This window comes from Stegostoma tigrinum, chromosome 10 (assembly GCF_030684315.1).
Source record: "Stegostoma tigrinum isolate sSteTig4 chromosome 10, sSteTig4.hap1, whole genome shotgun sequence".
Lineage (NCBI taxonomy): Eukaryota > Metazoa > Chordata > Chondrichthyes > Orectolobiformes > Stegostomatidae > Stegostoma > Stegostoma tigrinum.
In genome coordinates, this window is record NC_081363.1 from 43943116 (window position 1) to 43962070 (window position 18955).

Genomic DNA, 18955 nt, shown 5'->3' on the forward strand with positions numbered 1-18955 from the left:
CCATTTCTCATGTATCAGTTCACATTAGTTTTATGTACAGCATAAAAAAAAGTAACTTTAAATTTAGAATTACCTGGTGGATAGCATTCTGAAGTTATAAAAACTGACTTGCAAGATACTTCGTGATGAAAACAACAAAAAAAATTTGCAAACATGATTTACAAAAAATCCTCCAGGACCATTCAATTTCAGATATCATTACAACCTTGGTCCAAACAGGAGAAATAAAAGTGAAAAAGATGAATTCCAGATGAATTAGTGAGAGCAACTGCCTCAGATCCAGGAACTCTAGCAAAATTGAAGTCAGTAGGAATCAGGGAGAAAACCCCTCATTGGTTAGGCTTATATTTAATGCAAAAGGAAGACAGTTGTAGTCTTTGGAGACCAGTCATCCCAAGCCCACCAACAATGCAGAAGGTCTTCAGGGTAGTTTCCTAGGTCTATCCACCTCAGTTGCTTCTTTAGTAATCTTCCACCCATCATACGGCTGGAAGTGAGAAAATTATGGTTGACTACAAAGGAGATTTATTACAATTTCACCTGGAATGGAGGAAAGATCTTACGAGGAAAGGTTGAGAGAGCGAGAGCTTTTGTCTTTAGAACAACGAAGGATTAGAGGACACTTGATAGAGGTGTACAAAATGTTAGAGGCATAGAGTGGACAGCCAGAGGCATTTTCCCAGGGTGGAGGTAGCTATTACGAGGGGGCATAGTTTTAAAGTGAGTGGAGGTAGATACAGGGGAGAAATCAGAGGTAGGTTCTTTACTCAGAGTGGTCGGGGCGTGGAATGCATTGCCAGAGAGGATAGTGGAGTTGGCTTCATTAGAGGCATTTAAGCAGCTATTACACAGGTATGTGTATGATTGTATAAAGGTAGGGGTGGAGGTTAGACAGATTGGAACAACATTGTCGGCCGAAGGGCCTGTACTGTTCTATGTACAGGGTTCAGTTCGATTTGCAACTCTCAGACTGAAAGCAAAATCCGTCTGTGCTTATATGCAGCAAAATGTGTTGTTTCTACCTTTCTCCAACACAAGGGAACCTTTTAAAAGTTTGTTCTCAGTATGATATTGACCAGATCATATTTGTTACCTATACCTGGCCTTTCCTGAAACTCTCACAGACCTTGTGATGAGAGTGCACCTACGATCTCAGGTGACTCAGAAAAGGTGGTACTATCAAAGTAGCTTTGATGTACTGTTCCAGCATGTCCTAACATCAGTGTGTACAGCTACCACTGAAAGTGGTGACAGAGATTAAGTCGAGATGGTGTCAAGCTTCTCAACTGTTCCAACTGCATCCATCCATTTTCCATAATTGAACTTTGCAGTTAGGTTTAGAAAGATTTTGATAAAAAGTGCACTCATTAAAGTACTTGGCCTCTGTCCTCTTCTTGTATTGAGTGTGGACATGGATTGTCTCGTTCAGCTGTGTGTCAACAGTGATTACAATGATATTGATGATTAGATACTCAGCAATAGTGGTTGTGTTGAAGGAATTTCTGTGCTTTTCCTGGTTCAAAGTGATCATTATTTAGCCACTAATGCAGCATAAATAGTACCTGGTCTTATTTAGTACAAGTCTAATCATCATCTATGTCCTTTTTTAAACTAACACAGGCAGCTTTTTTGCTGAAGAAATGATCAATGGACTGAACATTAACAAACAATCCGATGCCTAATCTAACTTTGAAGGGAAGATGTAGTTGAAGCAACTAAATGTGGTGGAGTGAGGATATTGTTGAAGTAGTAGAATTTACTTTGGCCTACACACTTCCCCCACATGCCTCATACATCAATATACTGCAGTTGGTGTGATTAATGTCTTGACAATTTACTTTTGTACCAAGGATCATTTCAGAAATTGGATGATTTGCCCCTTCCACCACATGAATCACAAATTATGTGATGGCTCTTTAGTGTTGAACTTAATCGAATGATGCTTTGATATAAACAGCAGCTGCTAACACCCCTCTTCTGGAATTCATTTTTTGCATCTATATTTGGATCAAGGCTATGATAAGGGTTGATAGAATCCATGCTTACCATCAACAAATAAGCTATTGATATCATCACTTTCTGGCAATATTGATGACTTGTCCCCTTAGTTTACTGATGGCTGCATGGAGACAGATAGGCTAGATATTATTTCAGAGATAGTAGGAACTGCAGATGCTGGATAATCTGAGATAACAAGGTGTAGAAGCGGGATGATCACAGCAGGCCAAGCAGCATCAGAGGAGCAGGAAGGCTGACGTTTCGGGCCTAGCCCCTGCTTCAGAAAGTTCCTGCTCCTCTGATGCTGCTTAGTCTGCTGTGTTCATCTGGCTCTACACGTTGTTAGGCTCGAAATTAGCCAGGTTGGAGTTGTTCTATTATGCAAGGATCAGATCTACTTGGGTAATCATGAACATTGCTAGGGTAGATGCCAAAGTTGTACTATAGCAGAGCACCTTGGCTAGTAAAGTAGTCAGGGCTAATCCACAAGTCTTCAGCACTGCAGATCGTTGTTCAGGGCTGTAGCCTTTTCTTCTTACATACAGTGATGTTAGCTGTGCACATTACATTGTTATCTTAAGATCGGCTGATGCATAATAAATCAAACTTAAGCCCTCTGGCTTTCATAATTCAGTAGTAGTAATATGCATATCATTATTTGCATTAATTGGTTTAAAAGTAATAAAACAGATTTGCAGTTGTTTACCATTTATCAATCTGAATTGGGTGGTGCTGGCAAAGTGGAAAGTTGAAAGCAAAAAGCAATGTACTTCCCCATGTAAAATAAGAAAGAGGGTTGTTACCACATCCTCAGTTCCTGCAGGCAGTGGCAATGTACAAATGGCATTAGTAAAAATCTGATACTAATATCTGGAAACAGAATTTCTTTATTAAAAGAAAGGAGAAATAATTAAATACAACTAAAATATGGTCAAATAATAAATTTTATTTCATAAAATGTTCGATTCTGCTCTCTTGAAATATTAAAAATTCAACAGATATCTTATAACAGGGAGCTATAATTCACAGCCAATGCAACAGGAATCTTATCAGCTATATGCCATTCTTTACACTTCATGTCTGCGATTGTTGCAATGTAACTACAGTCCGAGAGAACACAGCAACCTACTAAACCAAATGAAATTTTGAGTACATTCTGCAAACAGGTACTGATTTATTCAGGTACTATTTTAACTGCCCCCATTTTCCATTTGCAATACAAGGAAGTATTTTCTCTTTTAAAAAATTCCTATCAAAATAAGAAAATGAATTTGGAGGAACACAGGTACTGATGTTTACAGCAGCCAACAGTTTCACTTTTGGTCAATAAAAATATTGGACTGGACATATTATATCAGAAATTACAACTCCATCTTGTATTAGCAACATTATCCTTGTATTTCTAAACATCACATACCAAATAACAAGAATGTTGAAACTTTCCAATAACAACAGTGACCACACTTCAGAAGAATGTAATCAGCTGCAAAGTGTTTTCGGCTATCCTCACAAAGGATGTTGTATAAATTGAAACCTCAATAATAAATACAGGAATCAAGCCAATATCAATAGTGTAATTTTTGAATGTAATTTTCTACTTTCTGAGTTTTGCAGAGGTGCATTGTAACTGCAGCACAGTGTGAACAGTCCACTGGGCAAGTACTTAGTTTAAGCAAATTTTAAAAAAAACAATAATTGTTATCAACCTTATATTTATATCATACACTCTTAATATCAAAACACATCTAGGGCCTAAAAGGTATGCACGGACATCTATGGTCATTAAACAATGGAGACAAAGATGTAAAAACCGAAAGAACTGCAAGTGCTGTAAATCAGGAACAAAGACACAAGTTGCTGGAATAACTCAGTGGGTCCAGCAGCATCGGTGAAGCAAAAAATCAGAGTTGACATTTTGGGACCAGTGACCCTTCCTCAGAACTGGACTCCATCCCTTTCTTTCAGTTTCTCCAATTCTGAGGAAGGGTCAGTGGACCTGAAACATTAACTCTGATTTTTTTTTCTTCACACAGGCTGTCAGACCTGCTGAGCTTTTCCAGCAACTTCTGTCTTTGTTTTGGAGACAAAAGATTTATTATAGTATTTCCATGTCATATTTTACAGGAGCAAGATTAGTATTTATATGCTTGACATATTTTAGTTCTAATCAACCAAGCAAATTAAACAAAACTGCACAGCCATATTTGGAATGCACTTCATTAAAATGCATGCCATAATGATGATTGCATATCAGATTTCCTTCATGAGGAAGTTCTCATGAATGCATGCACTACACTTATTTGATGGAATGCTGCTAAAGTTATATTTTAAGACATTCCACTAGTCATGTAAGAAAAATAATTTGCGCAAACACTGAAAATGTTGAAATTTACATTCTTACATAATTCAACACAAAAATAGCTTTAATTGTACCTTCAAACATTTACTCAACCTAAAAATGGCCTGTAAAGATGAAAAGTGAATTTGTTATTCCTTTTGGGGATGTCATACAAACTTGCATCAACCAATTTTTTTTGTACACCTGCAAAATTCAAATAATCTCAACTATTCAAACATTTTCAATAAAAAAATCACTTGCCAATATGGCAATTTTTGGAGATTTTGGGATATAAGAGATATTTTGGACACATCTACGTTTAAAGAAAGTGATCTTATAAAATTCTGCACTATAATCTCAAAAAGGTAAAGTATAGTTTTGGTTTAATGGCAATTAAATATCAATGCTGCCTTATGCAGTAAGCTGCAAACACTCAACGGATAGATTAAGATTTACATGTACAATTTGATTTTTTTTTAAATACTCAGACAATCATACAAGCTGCTTTTCAAGGCACAATCTATAATAAAGTTGCCACTGTTACAGTATGTATGTATGGTCAGTAACAATATTGCAATTCTATTAAGTATCCCAGTAATGTGGTCTTCAGCCACTCTGGAATACCTGTTGCTCATTTTACCTGTACAAAAATACAATGCAGTAAAATCAAGTGTATTTTAAACTAAAATAAATTAATCAAGATTTTATCCTATTGAGAAAAAATACACCACAAATAGCTCATTATCTTTGCTACAAAATACTTCAGCACAGCAACGATAAGAGGTTTCTTAAGAAAATTTGAAGGTAAACATTTTTCTTTATCTCGAGTGCTCAAACTAAATGCCTGTCAACTTGTTCAACATTTTTTGATAAAGTACAAGTGTAATATTAATGAAGAGTTACGATTTCCTGCCAATCTAGGTTCGAGCGATCTGCCTTACACTGGTCTTGTCCACAACATACCGCATTTTAAAATTGCTGTTGCATGTATTTACAATTAATTTACAACTAAACAGACGGTGTATCTACACTACAATGTTTAAAACTGCAAAACCAGATTACTTCGGAGATTAAATTCAGTACGTACAGCAAGTCAAAAGTCCAGATTGCTCTACCTGTAATGCTTCGCGCGGAAGGTCACGTTCAAATATTTTAAAAAAGTAAACCAATCATCTGTATTCCTTTGATTTACATCAGAAGTCAAACGAAACCCAACAACAGTTCCCATTATCGCTGATACAACTTCTCTAATACGTCTTGCTCTTAACACATTTCATGTAATAATTCAACCTTTTTGCTCTAAAATCTACGTCATTTTCTTAGAAATCCTCAACAATTAATAATAATAAATGACTTCGTTAGACTATTCATGTACATCGAAAGAAGCCTTAAATCAAATTTGAGGAAGAAATATTAAATACTGTTACGGAACGACAATAACCTACCCTGTGCAGCCAAAATATAATACATAATTCAATCTCAAAATGTAAATGCTTGCTTTGTACCTGCTACAAATTCAGGCATTGATCACACTGACGCCAACACAACGTGAGATGTACAAGCTGTACTCGACTTTATCATTGTTATCGCCTTCTGAAAACTCGACAATAACTACTTAAACTATAAAAGATGCATTACCTTGCGTAAAGCCGGTACAAACAACCCCCGCCATTTCAGACTGTTCTCTTCACTGAAGAAATCATAAGGTTGCTGCATGGCTTTTGGTCACAAAACTCCGCATCGGCCTCGGTTCCAACCCGGCGGCGACCACACTCGACTACCTCAAAACACAGATTCTACTTCTTCCCGCCCCCCTCCCCCCCTTTTTTTATTTTTCGTTACAGTATTAAATAATATTCCAAAATCAAGCGCGAGTCCTGGCGACTTTCACATTCTTCAGCATGGCAGCCGCAGTCGGGACGCGGAGCACGATGAAGAGAAATGATCGACCCGACGGCCGAGGCGAGAGGTCACAGACATCCCTGGATCATTCCTTCCCAGGGCACCGCTCCAACTTCACTCCGCTCTCGCCGCTCGATGAATCAAGTCTCCTCCCAGTTGAGTCAAGTCTTGGTCGGGCAAAAACAATGCACGAACGTTAGTTACGCACACTGCACAGTCACCCCTGGAAGAAGCGCACGACGCCCCGCGCTTGTCGCCAAGCCGCGAACGAGCGAGGTTCCCCGAGTGGACCGCGTCCGCTTCATTCTCCCCGCGGCCCCCCACCGGCTCCGGCTCCGGCTCCAGGCGCCAGTCAGCGATCCCGGGCCATTCTGATCACCGTCCGCAAGGGGCCACCGTGCGCACGCGCGGCCTGGGCGGCACCCCCTCCACGGTCCGCGCGCCGGGCCAAATGCAGAAAGAGCGCAGCAGCGGAGCGGAGCGGACCGGCAGGGCCAGTGCATTGCTCTTCCCTCACTCACTGTCCCATTCTAGCCGCTTCGTTATGTTGGAGGCGAGCAGACATGAACTGTAACAATTTTTCCTCTTTTTTTAAATAAATGCACGGGCGTATTACTAATCGCTAAGAAATCTAAAATCAAACCCGTCTCCTGAGAATTCATGATTCCAGGACTCTCAATTCGATACGTTGTTTTCTTTGTGGGTGTGCACGTACATATTTGCAATTTTGAACAGTTTTATTCAAAAGACAGAAATCGCTTTGTACCGAGAAAGCAGTGTTTCGAATCCGTGTATATCCGTTCGAATATTCGAACATATTTTATGCAATTTTATTCCCAATCCTTGTGAAGTAGCTTTACATTAAATGGTACAATGTGCAACATGTATCCTTCTCCGATATCAAATTGCTAATACGTTCAACATACATTTGGGCAAATACTGAAAGATTGTAAAAAAGAAATTCTAGACGATAATAAATAGTTATACATGAGACTAAGCCAAGTCACTTGTAGTTCACACTTGCGGTTTATTACATCAGAAGTAGGCTTGTGGTTCGACCAATTGTAATTACATTTAATTTACAAACAAGACAACGTATAACTCGAAATAAATACGAGCAATTAATAAGTGCATACCATTTCCTCTTAAAAGAAACATTATTAAAGTAGTCTGACCCGCAATTGAAATCCGCAACGCACTTTATTAAAATCAACACATTATATTTCAGACACTGAAAATCTGAAGGGATTACGAAGCGATACTGGCAATATTTGTGAAGAGATAGACAAGGGGTTAACGTTTCATGTCAAAATGGAGGAGAGATATAAAAAAAATTTATTGATCGCTGTCACATGTACCAGATACAGTGAAAAGTGTTTGTGTGCTAGACAGATGGTGCCATACAAAATGCATCAGGGAAGCATAACAGTGCAGAATGCAGCGTAACACCTGGAGAGAAGGTACAGAGAGAGAGATCAGAATTAACATAGGAAAGAAGCAGTTCTTGAATTTATTCCTATGTGTATTCAAACTTTTATTTGTTCTTTGTAACGCAAGAGAGTATAACTGGGATGGAGAGTCTTTCATTATGTCGGTTGCTTTCTCCACACAGCAGGAAATATAGATGGAATGGATGGATGGAAGGCTGCTTGTGTGATGAAGCGGAGGTGATGGCCTAATGGTATTCTCACTGGACTGTTAATCCAGATACCCAGATAACATTCTGGGGACCTGGATTCAAATCTCTCTATGGTGGGATTTGAATTCAATAAATATCTGGAATTAAGAATCTAATGATGACTGTGTATCCATTGTTGGGAAAAAGCCATCTGGTTCACCAATGTCCTTCAAGGATGGAAACTGTGTTCCTTAGTTGGTCTGACCCACATCTGACTCCAGTCCCACAGCAATGTGATTGACCCTTAACTGCCCTCTGTGCAATTAGGGATGGGCAATAAATGCTGCCTAGCCAGCAATGCCCACATTCTGTGATTGAATAAAGATAAAAAACTGGGCTGTGTTTACCACTGTCTGTAGTTTCTTGCACTCTTGAGAAGAGCAGGTGCCAAACAATGCAGTGATGTGTCCAGAAAGGATACTTTCTATGGTACATCTCTAAAAACTGATAAGAGTCCGTCTAGACATGTAATAGATTTTAAACAAGCAAAAGAGACTAGGAAACAGGAACAACAAAAGGGATGTTCGTTAATAGAGCAGAAATCCTCCCGCTTTCTTGCTAGGCTTCCCCAGAATGGAAATATTTTCAGAATTTCCTCCTCCTGTGTATTTGCCCACTACCATTCATAACTGGATAAGGCAGGACTGCAGAGCTTTGAATGTTTGAGAGATTGTTTAATTTGGTCTGTAGCATGCTTCTCATGTATGCATCTGTTGTAATGTTAACAGGTTGGGCACTTCATATTTAGATATGCCTGATACTACTGCTTGTGCTCTCTCCTACACTTCTCACTGAATGAGCCACTATCACTAAGTTCAAATAGATTATATGCTATTATCAAAATCATGCAGTCATTCTTCAATTTCATAGATGATACATGAGACACAAATTGAACTTAAAAAGATAATAGACTTAACGTTTCGGGTCCAGTGACCCTTCCTCAGAACTGGTCAGTTCATCAGTTCTGAGGGAGGGTCACAGGACCTGAAACATTAACACTGTTTTTTCCTTCACAGATGCTGCCAGACCTGCTGAGCTTTTCCAGCAACTTTGTTTTTGTTCCTGATTCACAGCATCTGCAGTTGTTTCAGTTTTTAAAGAAATAATACATTGGTTGTTTCATGCTGGTAAGTTCTTAACTAGAGCAGAGACTGTAACACATTGAGAGATGTGAAATAAGAGGTCCAAGTGATCTCCTCTATAGTCAACAATCACCTGTTCGTGTGAAAGAGGAATTTTCAAAATAATTTTGCCCCTTTGGCCCTGAGTTTTCTAGCATTTTTCAGGTCTCACCTCATCATAATGAATGGTGGTGCTGGCTCGAAGGGCCGAATGGCCTACTCCAGCACCTATTGTCTAAAAAAAAAGAGCTTACATAGCGATTAAGGGAGCTTTATGATATAACACTTCAGCCATCAAAAGTGTGGGACACTCTTAAATGAACCAACTGGATATTTTCATATGTATGTATTGATCAAAACTTTCCCTTTACCAATTTTCTATATAGCTGCAGTGTAACAGAGTTTCAGCATTGGTTCAGTGGTATAGAGACTTGTGAATGTGCAATAACAATCTATGAAAATGTGAACACATTATCTAGAATGACACAGTACCAGAGATGACAACTTCAACCTATTTATTATATAGAAATAATAACTCCATAGAACTCTTGAAAGAAGATAATGGTAGTTGTCCTAGCCCTCAACCAACTAAAACAGATTTTAATTCATTCTTGTTTATGTAACCATGCTTTGTATGAATTGAATGGCATGTTTTCTGACAAAAACCACTAAACAAAAATAGCAAAAATAACCTGAAAACAAATTTTATTAGCCATGAAATACATTTGTCTTGAAATTGTGAAACATGCAATGAAAAATTGTTTTTCTTTTCACAAGCTCTGATTATCTTCCAAGTAATATAGTTCCTCTTTTTAAATGACTTGCATCAGAAACACGTGGTTGTCAAGTCACTTTTTAAAAATACAATTCAAGTTGTGGAGTCTCAAAAGAACATTTAACAAATTTAGAAATTAAATGGTAATTTCCAGCTATTAGATACATTCTACTAAATTTCACCCATGGCCCCTTGATTTTCAGACTTTGCTTTGAGACTATAGACCAACTTTAAGAGATTATTAAATAAATCTAACAAGGTGTATCAATTGATCGAATCATTATCTAGATTGAGTACTTTATTCACTTAATGAACACAATAAACAATTTGTTTACTTAAATTTTCAAGTCCTAAACTGACTCAACAGGTAGCAATTTTGTAATTGTTTGCACAGCCAATAAGCAACAGTATAAAAACTCTATATTAATTTACATTTGGAGAGGAAGAAAATGAAAAGAACCAAAGATGGAAGATACTGTATCTATAATTTGTGGGTAATGTACTGTGTCTCCATACAAGAAAACCAAGCTGAAATCCAGGGAATCTTTTCCCAAAGAGTGCAGAATGAACCTGAATCCTACTGCTCTGTGATACTGACACAATATTTGTGTACATTAGACAGATCTGTCACCTTGGCTCAGGTCCAGCACTCTGACCTTGAAATCAGTAGTTTGTTGACTTTAAATACTTCTGCAGACTTATCCAGATGATGCCATGACCCTTCTGCATTTTCAGGTAAAAGACTCTAGGGCACATTTTGAAGAGAAATGAGGAAGTATTTCTTAGCCAGTCTTCAGTCTTCAAAGCAACCACCAAAACAGGATTTATTTAATCGTTGTTTGTGGACCTTGTACCATGCAGATTGTCTGTTTCTAACTGTGTTCAACATGGAAGACAACTACTAACTGATTCATCAGCTGAGGAGGCTGTGGCTGGCAATGGTTGGTAACCACAAGAAGGTTTCCTAGTCTATATTTGACCTGATGTAATGAAGTGCCTTAGGGTCAGTGTCAAAGTTGAGGGTTCCAAGGGCAACTCCTTCATAACTGTATATCACTGTATCTTTCTGACGGGTCAGAACATACCCAGGGATGGTGGCATCCATGGTATCATGAGATATGATTCCACAAGTATGATTTTGTTGGATGGTTTGATACAATTGAGTGGCTTGCTCAGGCCATTTCAGAAGGCACCTAAGCGTTGTTATTATGGAGTCACTTGTAGGCTAAACCACTATGGCACATTAAAAATGTATAATTATTTAGTGGTTGTCACTATTTGTTAACTATATTTATGAGAGCTATCATTTCTAATGCACGTAGTCTTGAGTATCACCAAACATAGCCAAAAATAAAAGTATAATACTCTAGCAGTGAAATCTCTCTTGTTATTCATTGATTCAACTGAGAACCTGTGAAACATCTGTACAAAGTAATTGGATTTGCATGCTGTTTAGAAGTAAAATTTAGCCTTTTGCTGTGGAGAAAATCACAGATGCGATATTCTAACCCTTGGTTCTTATTTGAATAATTCTCTCAATCCATTTTTAAATTTCATGTGCAGTTTCAGGTAACAATCCTAAAATATGTGAGATTCATTACACGAAGGATAGTTCAGCATGTCAAAATATGATGATGTGACACGTAAACCATTCAGTGAGAAAAATTAGTTAGTATATACACACACTAACATTTACTTTGTGCCACTTGAAGCAAAGTTATGATATATTTATTTAAAATCATGTGTTAGAATTAAATTGCACAATTAAAATACACAATTTTGTGTATTTTTAGGACACTAACAAAAATAATTATCTATACTGTGCGACTCTTAAAATTGCGTTGCAGCATAAATAAAACAAATCAAATATGTTGCAAAATGGTTTCAGCAAATACAATTGTTAATTGTTAAAAATTAATAAAATTATAGCTTATGTCCCTGGAGGTACTGAACTGATTGTAAAGAATACAGGAAGCCCATTGACCTCTTGTTATTTTGTTCCCAAAAATGAAGCCAGCATATAAAGTTATTGCACAACTCAGTCATTACATCATGCTTCTGAGTCACTTTTTCCTATCTCAGCCTTTGTATGAATTTTAAAGATAGGCTGCTGTTCAAAAAATCAGTCACCCTTCATATACTTGTATTAAGGTCATAGAAAATGTAGCTGTAGTAGGTCATTTGGTCTTCCGAGTTTGTCCAACCATTTTGCATGATCGCAGCTAATTTTCCACCTCTCCACACAAAATCTATGTCCCTCAACTCCCTTTATATCTGAAAATTTATCAGCTTATCTTATGAATTCTAAAGATTCACAATCCCTTGTGTGTAGATATTTCTCTTCATCTTCATCCTAAACACCTGATTTTTATGCTGAAATTGTTCTAGATTCCCAACCAGGGAAACATTTTCTCAACATCTAAACTTTCATGCCCCTTTAGAATTTTAAGTTTCATTCAGAACATTTCCATAAGTTCTTATGAACTCCTGAGAACCTGACCCGATTCAATCTTTCTAGATAGGAAGATTCCTTTATCCCAGGAACCTTTATCGTGAAAATTCTTTGCATTCCATTTAGGCACCAAATGTCCTTCCTCAGATAGGGAGACCCAAATACCCACATTACTCCAAATGCCCTGTATAATTAGATATACACTTCTTTATAATCAAACTCCAACTCCTTTGTGAGAGTGGCTAACACACCATTCCAATTTGTAACTACCTGCTTGATGTAATGTTGAACTTTGTGAATCATGTACAAAAATATGATCCAAGGACCTAAATATATCCGCCGGCTGAAGCAGCGTGCCACTTGTACTCCTCTCAATCTAGTCAACTACATTCACTGCTCACAGTATGGTCTCCTTCACATTGGTGAGACCAAATGCAGCCAGGATGAACTACTTTATGGAACATCTCTGCTCTATCTGACCTGCCAGCTGCTTGCTGTTTCACTCAACCACTTTGCTCTCATGCTAACAATTTTGTCCTGAGCTCGCTGGAATGTTCCAATGAAGCATGGCACAAACTTAAGGAACAACAACTCATTTTTTGCCAAGGCATTTTATAACTTTTAAGTCTCAATATTAAATCAATTACTTCATAAATTGACTGTGTTACGTCTGTTCTGCATTTTGCTTACATTGTCTCCCTCCAACAGCCTTGTCATGTTTATGTCTTTGTTGTTGACTTTGCATTTAGTAACAAGGACTAATTCTCTTCCCTTCACACCTTACAGCCTTTTTATATTTCTTTTCTTCTTTCTGCAACATTAACAATCGCTTTGTCCTTAAGCCTTAATACCATCTGCCTTCTTGCTCCTCCTCTGTCTCTGTCAAAAGTATTTTTAATAACCTATTTTCCAACACCCTTCGTTTCTGACGAGTCATAACAAACTCATAATGTTAACATTGTTTCCCTCTCCATGGATGCTGCCAGATTCAGTATTGCTCCAATATTCTCTGTGTTTCAGATTTCCAGTATCTGCAGTATTTTGCTTTTATTATCATGGACATTGCTGTGGCTGGAGTCCTTGCGCCCTTGCTTCAACATGAAGATAGCGTAGATGGAGATAACAATTACTGTTCTGAGGAAGAATCACCGGATCTGAAATGTTAACTCTGATTTTTCTTCACAGATGTTACCAGACCTGCTGGGCTTTTCCAGCAACTTCTGTCTTGTTGTTGTTGTTGATAATAATTACAACATGGGGCAGTAAGAATAGTAACTTCGAGAGGCTGCAGCACAGCCAGCAGAGAGAGAAGCAGCAGGTGAACATACCACAAATGAGGCTCAGGAGAATGATGAGCTCTCACATCTGCAAGCTTCACTGTCATTTTCTTCAAATCTCTGAAAGAAAGTGCTGCTGATTGCTGAGGATGCCCCAGGTCTTGACCACTGCCATGGATTGGAGTTGTACCTGTGCTCAGAAGGTTTGGGTAGCATCCCAAACCAGTGATTGAAGTTTCAAATCAGTAGCTCACTTCAAGGAATAACTGGAGACGTGTATGGCATCTCCCAATTCTCACTCCACAAATGCACCCAGGATGTAACTGATGCCATTTTCTCCCAGCCTATATTTCCACCATGCTGAGGAGAAGTAAGCAGCTCAGACTTAATCAATGTTGCTTAGAGAGTGTCCCATCAACAATCTGCCAAATTCATCAACAGAAAAATCTTCTGCTTCATCAATGTACAAATTACATGTGGCCGTCAATGCAAATCTCAGAGGTCTGCACCAGATATCTTGGGAGCTGTTACAGCTGTGACTCTGACTTTCCTCATCCTTGCAAGGTCCTCAGGCCATTCAAGGATAACTGTTCATGACATCTTTACAAAACCCTCAGCCTGATGCAGAATGAAGATATCCTCACTCCTTACTATGTACAGATTTCCATGAATCTAAATAGTCGCAAGGTCAGCCCCAAGCCCAACTCTGTTTTTCCTAATTTAAAGGTTCCGGCAGATCACGTGAACTGTTAAGGTACATAGGGAATTTCAATGATAATGCCATTCATGTTTTTGTGTTATCTGCAGGAGGGCTGTTTTAGTAAAAACAAAGATTTGGTGTATAATTCATACCACCATAGCCACAGCAGAAAAAAAAACAGAGCCCCTGAAGATGAATCTAAATACCTGGACTGCTCAGATAGCCCAGAAAGAGTGTGCCACATCTTTGTTTCACGCTATGTCCTTCACACGCTAGCTGGCAAATGGGGCACATCCTGGAAGCAGAAGAAAGGGGTGATTGATAGCAATCTTCTAAGGATAAAGATTGGGTTGAGGATCAGGCAAATTTAATGACAGGGACATTCAAGAGAGCATGAAGTAGCAAATGCATTTTTGAACACAGGAAGCCAAAGATAACCTTAGTGAAACCTGCTTCCATGATAAATAGCATTTTTGGACTTTATTTAATTGTTTATGATTCTGTTTTTTTTAATATGGGAAGTAGCCCCTGGATAATGCAAAAGAAATGTGGACCTTGCTATTATCGTTGTCCTTGATCTTTTTTGTTGCTAAATAAACGTCTACCTACTGAGCGGAAGTCTCTAAGCTGGTGGAAGGTCTCCACTGTCAAGGAATTATCAATGAGCACTCCAAAGCCTGTTTTGTTCAACACCCCCATTAAGCGTATAAGTCCTGCCCTGATTAGCCTTCTCAAAATGCAGCACCTCACATTTATCTAAATTAAATTCCATCTGTCACTCCTTGCCCTATTGGCCCATCTGATCAAGATCCCATTGTACTATGACGTAACCTTCTTTACTGTCCACTACACCTCCAATTTTGATGCCTTCTGCAAACTTACTAACCATACCTTCTATGTCCACATCCAACTCATTTCTATAAATGACGAAAAGTAAGAATCCAGCACCGATCCTTGTGGCACATCACTGGTCACAGGCCTCCCGTATGAAAAGCAACTCTGCACCACCACCCTCTGTCTCTTACCTTCTAGCCAGTTCTGTGTCCAAATGGCTAGTTCTCCCTGTATTCCATGTGATCTAACCTTGCCAGCCAGCCTATCATGAGGAACCTGTCGAATTCTTTACTGAAGTCCATAAAGATAACGTCCAACACTCCGCCCTCATCAGTCCTCTTTGTTACTTCTTTTAAGAACTCAATCAAGTTAGTAAGACACATTTTGCCATGCACAAAGCTATACTGACTATCCCTAATCAGTCCTTGCCTTTCCAAATACATATAAATCCTGCCGCTCAGATTCCGTCCAACGTCTTGCCCACCACTGATGTCAAGGTCACTGATCTAGAGCTCCCTAGGTTTTCTTTACCACCTTTCTTAATTAATGGCACCATATTAGCTAACCTCCAATTTTCCAGCACTTTACCTGTGACTATTGATTATACAAGTATTTCAGCAAGGGCTCCAACAATATTTTCCCTAGCTTCCCAGCTTTCTAGGGTAGACTTGATCAAGTCCTGAGGATTTATTCACCTTTATGTTTTTTCAAACATTGAGCACCTCCTCCTGTGTAATATGGACATTTTTCAAGTTGTTGCTATTTATTTCCCCACAATCTCTATCTTCCATATCCTTCTCTGCAATAAACACTGATGCAACATACTCATTTAGTATCTCTCTTGATTCCGGCCATTCCACACATAGACAGCCTTGCTGATCTTTAAGGGGTTCTATTGTCTCTCTAGTTACACTTTTGTCCTTAGTGTATTTGTAAAATCCCTTTGGATTTTCTTTAACCTTATTTACCAAAGCTATCTCATGCCCCCCTTTGCCCTCCTGATTTTCCTCGTACTCCTATTGGCTTTACACTCTTCAAGACATTCACTTGACACGTGCTATCTATACCTGACATATGCTTCCTTTTTATTCTTGACTGAAACCTTAATTTCTCTAGTCATTCAGTATTCTCTACACCTACCAGCTTTGCCCTTCACCCTCATACGACATACTCACACTGGACTCTTGTTATTTCATTTTGAAAGCTTCACATTTTTCAGCCATTGCTTTAACTATGAGCTTTCGCTCCCAATCAACTTTTAAAAGTTCTAGCCTAATACCATCAAAATTGGTCTCTCTCCAATTTAGAACTTTAACTTTTAAATCCAGTTTATCTTCTTACACCACTATTTTAAAACTAATTGCATCATGGTCACTGGCCTCAAAGTGCTCTCCCACTGACTTGAGTAGGAAGTCTCTGATGCTGGTTGGAGAATGAGGAAGAGGAACGTTGACCAATTGGCAGCATCTCCGAGCTGGAGAAGCTCAGAGAGAGTGAGTTTGGGGGAGAGAGAAAAGACAGTTTCAGACTTGTGGAACTGCACTGAAGAACCACAGCCACCACTGTAGCCCATAGCCAAGGAAAGTGCTAAAAGACTGTAAGCCAATGGTTACATGAGACCTGGCTGGATCATTTGGGCAAAACTCCTGAGTTCATTAGGCCATAAGGATGGAAAGATTCCCTTTTCATCTCGAAGGCAATGTAATCATTATTACATGGTCACTAGAAGTCAACTGAACTCATTATGCAGCCAGTCAGAAATCAGGAGGTAACCATTAGAATAACATCTGATATATTTACAACATTGGGCAATTATCATTGTAAATTATTCATTCCTCTAAGAGGCCTCTGGAGAGATCTAAGATGTGCTTTTTCATTAGTGTTTATGAAGATTTGTTGCTAGTGGGTTTAACTTGATTACTAACTAACTTGTTTAACTGGATTATTTTAGTTTTTAAATTCTAAATTGTTCAATAAGTCTCAATTTTCCAAACATTTGAAAGTGTGTTACCTTACCTTGAAATGTAAGAAAACCTTGGGCCACATGTTCAAATAAATTAATAATAAACCATTCTTCATATTTCCTTCGAAGTATTTGTTTTCACAGTCTTTTGGCTTCCTTGAAATCTCAGAAAAATTATTTGAAGAATTTTCCTTTGGATTCCAACTTCTCAAAGAAAGTTGAAACAATCACCAGATCTGTACATATATTAAAATTATTAGAATTTCTTTAAGGGCTGTGATAAAAATGTTCAAAAGAACAAACTTTGCAATGCAGAATAGTGCAGGCACAAGATATCCACATAGATAGCATTTAAACTCTAATGCAAAATGACTGAGTTTTGCACAATTAATCAAACAAAAATCTAGACAAAGCTACATTTTTCCTAATCACATTATACTCTTGAGTAAAAGCAAAATACTATGTATGTTGGAAATTTGAAACAAAAACCAAGAAGTGCTGGAGAAACTCACCAAGCCTGGCTGCAACTGTGGAAACAGAAACAAAGTTAAAGTTTTGAGTCCACAGAATATAAGCAACTGAAAATGCTTTAAAAAAACTTTATAAAAATCTGTTCTTCGAAATACCACAGAAGAATCTGCTCTCCCATCTTAGTCACTATTGTCTGAGACAACTGTTTCTGCAATATGATGAAACCTAACCTATGGGATCTCCTAGCTTAATGCACTAATACACAAAATGAAAACATACCTACAATGGTTATTTGTAAATTGGAGCTATTCAGTGTAAGATAATGGAATTTAAGTTGTTGCAAATTTATGAATAATAATTGACAGATAAACGCCTTCTAGTCCATCCATCCTGTCCAACATAATTGTGAGACCTATGTAATTATACCACTCACTCCAACCATGAATTGTAAAGTATTCCACTCTAAGTTTTTTATCTTTACTTTCATTTTAAACTGTTGTGTTATGTTTCACAATCGGTAAGAAACATGCTCATGATATCATCATTCTTTCATAGCATGTGTCCTGAGGTTATGAATGTCTCATATACCATCTTACCTTGGACCACTTGAAACATGACATGCTACAACAGGCATGCTCCTCTTTTGTAAACAAATAGCTGAATGATAGCCCAGGTATTTACATGAGTAAGGAACGCAATGTTTGTGCCCAATAGTTTGAATAAATGTCTGTTGATTTCTTCAATACCATGACATCTATGTCCAATTTCTTATGTTCCAGGGGATAACATAAACAATGCTAAATCAGGTAAAATATTCTGTTGCAGGAAAATGCATATAATAATAGCTTGAAATAATTTAAAAGAATAAATGAAAGTGATCATGTAGAATAATAGAGACTTAGTGAACTGTCATTGTTATCTAAATAAAGAACCAGTGTGTTATGGGCCAGACCAGGCACCCCCAAAGAATATTATGGAGATAACCTAGACTCTAACTTTTATATTTTTAAAAAGGCAAATGTAAGGTGCTGTGTTCTAGATATGATTTGATTGGTCCACCCTGAAGATTTAATCAAAACATATTTTATTCTTACAACACAGCTAAAATACATAGAACAGAAGAATTGGCATAACATTATTCAAATGAAATACTTAACAAGATAATGTATTATTTAACCACAATTCATTAACATCCAATGCAGGCAACGCCCCTGGTAAAGGCAATTCAGCAATACAGTTATTATTCTCATGTACTGTCTGTCCAGTCCAGTCCAGTACAAATTAAAACCAAAAGAAACAATTTGATCTTGTTGAATTTTTTAAGACTTCACTCTTTGGGTCTGTGTGAACCTGATACTACCCATTTATGATTCTTTTGTCTTATTTTAAATTAAAAAAACACCCAGGGAGAATTCAAAGCTGTTTACCAACTGCATGTCAGCAGAA

The 18955-nt window shown here is 37.9% G+C and overlaps 1 protein-coding gene across 3 annotated transcripts in view; it reads right to left on the reverse strand.

The window, feature by feature from the left end:
- The window catches only part of sos2 (son of sevenless homolog 2 (Drosophila)), an 87670-nt gene extending 81027 nt beyond the window's left edge, over positions 1 to 6643 (reverse strand). For all 3 annotated transcript variants that reach the window (XM_048537405.2, XM_048537404.2, XM_048537403.2), the window contains exon 1: positions 5975 to 6643. In XM_048537405.2, coding sequence (XP_048393362.1) covers positions 5975 to 6052 — 78 coding nt within the window. In that variant the 5' untranslated portion in view covers positions 6053 to 6643. The remainder of the gene's footprint in view (positions 1 to 5974) is intronic.
- Between the last annotated feature and the right edge of the window lie 12312 nt (positions 6644 to 18955).